At 32.7% G+C, this 7,066-nt stretch overlaps 1 protein-coding gene across 1 annotated transcript in view; it reads right to left on the bottom strand.

The window, feature by feature from the left end:
• Positions 1-3,323: 3,323 nt before the first annotated feature.
• Positions 3,324-7,066, bottom strand: part of Neto (Neuropilin and tolloid-like) — a 47,915-nt gene continuing 44,172 nt past the window's right edge. The window contains exons 12-13 of the mRNA XM_064219025.1: positions 6,051-6,194; positions 3,324-3,966 (exon numbers count right to left, since the gene is read on the bottom strand). Of these exons, the coding sequence (XP_064075095.1) occupies positions 3,878-3,966; positions 6,051-6,194 (233 nt within the window). The 3' untranslated portion in view covers positions 3,324-3,877. The remainder of the gene's footprint in view (positions 3,967-6,050; positions 6,195-7,066) is intronic.

Below are 7,066 nucleotides of genomic sequence, written 5' to 3'. Positions count from 1 at the left end.
AAACGAAATTAATGAGGCTTCGCTTGCGGGTGGCTAATATTGAAGTATCTATAAAATAGATAAATGTCATTTTTTTTCAGATATACAAAATATGTGTCTGATTTTAAGTTGTCTGTGATTTTAGAGATTTAAGAAGTACATATTATATAATGTTATCTGTCTAACTCGTTCAGTGGCGAGAATATTATGCTGCAGATTCTGAGATACGCTGGCAGTCTTGTAATTAATGTTTTTTTGAATGTTAATCATCCCTTCCATCGTTAATGTGCCATCGAATTCGGGAACTAATATTTTATGTACCTTATACTGCCTCACTCACTTGAAACTGGAAGACAAAAATACCAAGTTTTGCTGTTTGGCAGTAGAATATACGATGTGTGGTCTGTAACTTCCTTCACGCTGGTGGGGAGTAGGGGCTTCAAGATTATCAAGAATAAATATTAATGTAGTTCGGGAATAAAACAAATTATTAGAAATTTACTTAAATTTATTATTAAATTAATTACAAATTTAACAAGACGTATAAATAAATTAGATTACACTACTATACACATTATTTACAATGTTAATTATTAATTCTGAAAAATATTTCATAAAATTCGCTTATTCTTATTGAGTTTTAGATAAAATGTGACCAGGTTAATATTATATTTATATTACAATAAATTATTTGTAAAAATAATTTCGAATAACACGCTGGCAACACTGATTTGGTTCAAATGACGTCATGGTTTAGGTACGCAATTCCAAACGTTCGTTTCTAACGAGATTCGGTAAATTAAGAAACATTAACATCTTTGCGATAGCGAATAGGGCTACGGTTAGACATTTGCGATGAATCGGGACGACGATAAAATTTTACCTTAAATGTTATGAGTGCGATAAAATTCAGTAATTTAATTTATAAAGAATATATAGTCTAGACGCAGCTGTTAGTCCAAATTGCCGTATGTAAAATTGCTTTAAACGTGTGTTAAGACACAATAATTATTTCCTCATATTTTATTCTTCTCATATTAATATATTTCTTGCTGTTTCTATGATAGCTGAAAGATTAACATAATTTAAATTGCGGCATATTTTCTTATGACCTTTGCTTCTCCAAGCAATTGCGTAGAAAAAAAAATTACGTACATAATATTATAATAACGTTAATTTCAATCCAAACATTATAAACATAAATATATTCATTTATTTATTATTACATTCTAATTTCCGAATTTCTGGGGCGAAACAACAAACTGATAATAAATAAATAAATAATTAATACTTTAACACGACATTAATCGTACAATCTTAAGTCTTATTCAAAATTAAAAAAAAAAAACTGTTATTTAAATGTTACAAATGACCGCCAAAATCAAATCTTTGCGCAAATCTTAAAGTATTATATAAAAAAATCAATCTAATATTATATTATAAATATTAGATTGAATTTTTTTCACATTATAATTTTATTTTAATAGTGGCAACAAGAAACATGTTGAAAAATCTCTGTTTTAATTGAATTTAATGTCCATACATAAACTTTGAAAATTTAAAACACGGGAGGGCCATTTTCTAAAAAACCTTTAATACAAGATGCTTACGTTATAAAATATATCTACGTTCCAAAATATAGCTTTTTAAACTCAATAGATTTATCTGTGCGTCGGTAGTCAGTCAGGAAAAACATCTTAAATAATGTTCGAATAAGTTTTGCGTCCAAATTGTCTTAAAGGTGCTAACTTTGAGGGCCATGCAACGCTTCCTCGTCGCAATCGTGACCATTTGCAAACTTATCTGATTACCCAATTTCACCTAATAATAACGAAACGGCCCTAAACTTACACCGAGTCAACTTTATTACTTCCGACACCGACCAAAAATGTTTCAAAGGGAAAATTTCCATTTCGACTTCAAATTGACTCGAGTGAATTTGATCCGTCAATTATATCGTGACTCGTATTGTTTTGGTAAAGGTCACCTTTATTTAAAGTGCTTTCTATATTCATAAACAATTATATATTTTTTTGTAATGCATTACTATACCAGAAGAAGCGTTTGCTGGCAATAAACAATTTTAGTATGTAACACATGACAGATGTCTGCCATGCTTATGTTATCAGATATTTGTAACGCTCAATTGAAAAACAAATACAGTTTTAAATTATACATAAAACTTATAAACAGAAAATATAGCGCGTCGCAGAGGTTTTAGTATATAGTATATAATATTACATAAGCAGCATATTATTTCAGCTTTGAATTTAGACTATTGGCAAACGCGAAATTCACGTCTTAAACACTATATGAGACATACATATTAACGAATAACAGTTAGCAGCAGTTTTTTAATAATTCAAGCCAGATTTCTGGCGTTTATTTCATAAAATACTTATAGAAATTTTAGAATTAGTTATATAAAAAAAAAAACATACATCAAATACATAACATAATAAATAGTTTTAATGAATATTACTTACATAATTACAAAAAATATATTTCAAACTTAATTTAATTACACAATTATACAGCTTTTTTAAAATATTTCAAGAAAAATACTGGAAAATAAGAGAATTACATCAAAATCGGTCTTACAGAATAATTGTACAATTTAAAAGTCATAACACATTCTTTATTTGTATTAATTAAATATTAAAAATTAAAATGATTAAAAGTTTTAAAAAGATCGCTGACCTTAACGATGATGAATTTATTATAAATAGTTTATCAATAAATGAATATATAAAACCTCATTACGTCAGAAACAATTTCTTCGATTACATTCAAAATTTGAACTCGGATAAGCAACTAATTTTAATTATTCAAATCGAGTCAAGCGCTTCAAAGCGCTGCTGTTTTATAATACAATTAGACGCAAATAAATTTATCGAAGATTAGTGCTGTTTTATAACGACTCACTTCACTTCTCACGTGTGAAATGTTCATAACCGACTTATATTGATACGCTATTTTGATGCGTGTATCATCTAAATGTTATAAATATTATTGCGAATGTTGCATATCACTTTATGACATTTCACGATCGTGTTCTGCGATGACTTTCGAGTTTATTCTTACAGAATATCTCTACAATTACACTTAATCTTACAACACACAAACATTGATCAAATTGGTACTCCTTCCATTGTAACGCAAGCATTAACTGTAAGTCCATTTCAAAAGAAGTATGAGTTGGAACGTAAAAATTATGACTATGGTAACATTTAAACAAATCAATACAATTGAGTCTCAAATTATTTTGACAAGATACGTCAGTATAAGTTGTGGTTGTACGGTTTGTACAAGCAATAGAGATGCCAATATGATATATCCTATCAGTGACGTCACACTGAGCAGTTAAAACTTTTTTATTGCACTTATAAAGGATTACAGTTTATTACCCTTCTTGACTTCGTAGTCGGTTAAGCACCAGCGCGATGTTGTCGAATGTAAAAGATTACTCAATGTATTTTCACTTAACGAAAGCGTAATTTTAATTATAATTATGCTACATATTTCTTCGTTATCTAGGATACTCGATGTCCGCTTTAACTATGAACTTTCTACTTCTAGACGGTGAATCGTCGACGCCGTAGAAGCACACGCTTCTATGGGGGTATACCTTCTTAATATCTACAGATGAACCGACGTTCCTTGGCAGTGTTTTCGCTTTAAAATCACTTTTTAAACAGTAGTCATAGAACAGTTTGGGGCCTTCAGCAAAATGCTGGCTGTAGTAACCTTCACAGTTTTCAAATGACACGCTCTTTGATAGATTATCGTAACAGGAATGAGGCTGGTAGGAACCTTCGGGGCAAGTTCTCGGTTCCCTAGGAGCCTCGTAGGGGCAAGGGGGAGTCGGGGCCCATGGAGGGGGCCCCGAAGGTCATCCTCAGCGAATCGGTTTGGATACGATGATGACGTCAGGGGCGGATCGGGTTGTCTCGGTGCTCATCGGGCGGCGGTCCGGGAATTTCTTTTCTGTTTAAACATAGAAAAATGACACTCAGTTTTAATATTATTGATTTATGCATTTACGTAAGTATCTTGAATTGATCAGGCTCTAAGTAATATATATTCACTACAGGTACAGTGATTTAAAATAAAAATAAAAAAGTACAGTATGTATGACGTAATGGCTCGTAAATATCATCTCACGTTTGGGAAAAAAAATGTGGTAGAACTACTGGGGTTAGGAGTTTAGAGACAAACTAATTTCCCCATAATTTGCTCGATAATATATATTATTCACTATAATATTAGTGTCATTTTAGTAATACAAACGTAAACTCCCGAGTTTCCGATACCGTAGAATCAATAAACTATTCCCGGGGCAAAATATTCGCTTCTATAATCAAAATCTCGAGGATACATTTGAACTTTGCCAATTAATAAATTCAAATTGAACAAGATAATACAAGGATAGAATGTTCTATTTAATTCGTGAAAGAGTAACTGAGATTTTGCCTAATTACCTTTCATTTAAGGCTTTTTATAGCATTTGTAGGTGGACGGTCAAATGGGCCACCTCATGGTTAGTGGTCACCAGTGTCTATAGACATATCGTCGTTTAATTATATGTTTTCATGTGCTTAATTTGTGTTTATAATTCATCTCGTGCTCGGCGGTGAAGGAAAACATCGTGAGGAAACCTACATGTGTCTAATTTCAACGAAATTCTGCCACATGTGTATTCCACCAACCCGCATTGGAGCAGCGTGGTGGAATATGCTCCATACCTTCTCCTCAAACGGGAGAGGAGGCCTTAGCCCAGCAGTGGGAAATTTACAGGCTGATTATGTTATGTTTATGTAATTATATGTAATGAAGGCTTTTTATAGCATGGACGGTCAAATCGGCCACTTAATGGTAAGTGGCCATTGCTACATATAGACATTTAATATTTTACCATTTCTATAATATAACCTTGGGAATTGAGTTGATAGGTCTATCGTGCCTTTAGTTTCACTGGCTCACTGACCCTTCAAACCAGAATCTAATATTCTAGGTATTGTTGGTTGGTATAGGGTATATGAGTGGGTAGTACCTATCCAGACGAGATTGCACAAAGCCCTACCACCAAGTGAATATTTAAAAGATATTTCGAGAGCATATTTAGAATAGAGTTTATTTTGGTATTGATCTGTCCATGTTGTTTTCAACATCCGTTGTTACGATTCACCCCTTCTGTATTTCATTTTCATCAATTTGACTAACCTTAACAGTTTTAACCATATACTGCACAAAGCCTTGTACCATAGAACCTATAAAGTGTAAAAATTAAAAAAAAGTCTTCGAGATGATATCAAGTCTTAGTGAAGCATTATGTTATCTCGTAGGTTAAGGTCAGATTAGTTCTATAGCACCTCTTCGATGAAACTTGTCAAGACTTCAACTGCGAGAGGGTGTGATGATTTTTATTTTGCCACTTCTGAGTTTTATATAGGCTTTCTTTTATGTATTTTGGACAGAAGGTCATTTTTTAATATAATTACACATGTGATTAATTATTTGATACTTTTAATAAATACTAAGATTCCTCATAAACAAATATTTCACATGATAGCTGCTACAAGTTACAGAGTTTTATTCGATGGTGATGGTGGTGGCTTTGTTCAAGCAAGCAAGCCGTTCGGGTAGGTACCATACTCATCAGATATTCTATTAACACACAGAAATAATTGTTGCTAATTAGTATTCTTGTGTTTCGGTTGAGTGAGCGTAAGCAGTGTTACTACAGGCACATGGGATATAAAACCTGAGCTCCCAAGGTTGGTAGCGCACTGGGGATGTATGGTGGCCCATTTACCCGTCTGACTAATTATGATAGAAAAATGCGTAGGAAATGATCTCCTAATGAGTAAAACATCAACCTGTATAAGTTGCATTGGGTATTACTGTTATTATTCTGGATTCTAAATTTAAAACGGCAGAACTTCTTACATCGACTACAAAATTCTGATAATGGTAAATTTTTTCTTGACATTGAATAAATTTGACTATGAATTATACTTGGACGTGAAGTCCCGAGTTGTGACTTAATCAAACTATAAAAGTGAACTCACGGGGTTTCTCTTCTTGCTCAGTCGCCTGTCTCAGTAATTCTATGGTGATCTGGGATGTGTTGGTCTGGGGTGGTGAAGGCCTGACGATGGTTGCGCCGGAGTACCCAAAGGTGGAGAAACCTCGGCTGTTTGTTGTACCTGAACCTAAAATGATAATTTTGTATTACTTTTAAAGCATCACGAGCGCAATGGTTTAAGAATGCCTTCGAGTAGCGATGTAAAAAGTCACAAGATCGATTCCGACCCCTTGGGCTATTGCTGTCCCCACTCCTAATACAAGCTTTAAGTTTAAATGGAGAGGTAAATAGGAATATTAGTAATTCCTTATATGAATATATGATGAGTGGGTGATGATACTACCCAGACGGGCTTGTACAGCTCTACCGCCAAACAAATATATATATATATATACTAATATATAAACAATATTGTTTAAATTATCCAGCACCATGTCTTTTTTTCCAGTTTTTTATATATTGAAAAATATAGTACCAACCCAGACTAGACTTGCACAAAGCCCTGCCACAAATTAAATAAATTTATTCAAAAGACGATGAATAAATCTTTGAAAAACGTATCTGTAAACGAATTCATCTTGGTTTTCCTAGCCATTAAATATTCAAAAACGAAACTCCTGTTTTTAGGATCAAGTTTTTTTTATTGAGATTTATTGGACCGCTTGTTTTACTCCTTATTTATTTATTCATTGGTTTCCTTTAATTGTAAATTATTTTAACAACGATCAATTTGATATTTAACATCTGCGGGCATCCCGTGAAGTCCACCTTTTTTTGCTTATTAAATAATTAGTATACATCTGTATTAATATTATAAATGCGAAAGTAACTCTGTCCTTCTGTTTGTTTGTTGCCGTTTCACGGTCAAAAAACAAGGAACAAATTCGATGAAATTTGTTATGAAGCAAGCTTAAATGCCCAGGAAGGGTAGAGAGTTCATTTTTATTCTTTACATACATAACATACATAATCAGCCTGTAAATTTCCCACTGCTGGGCT

Source organism: Vanessa tameamea, chromosome 25 (assembly GCF_037043105.1).
Source record: "Vanessa tameamea isolate UH-Manoa-2023 chromosome 25, ilVanTame1 primary haplotype, whole genome shotgun sequence".
Lineage (NCBI taxonomy): Eukaryota > Metazoa > Arthropoda > Insecta > Lepidoptera > Nymphalidae > Vanessa > Vanessa tameamea.
Note: the sequence above shows the minus strand (reverse complement) of the source record. Positions and strands in the feature narration are given on the sequence as shown.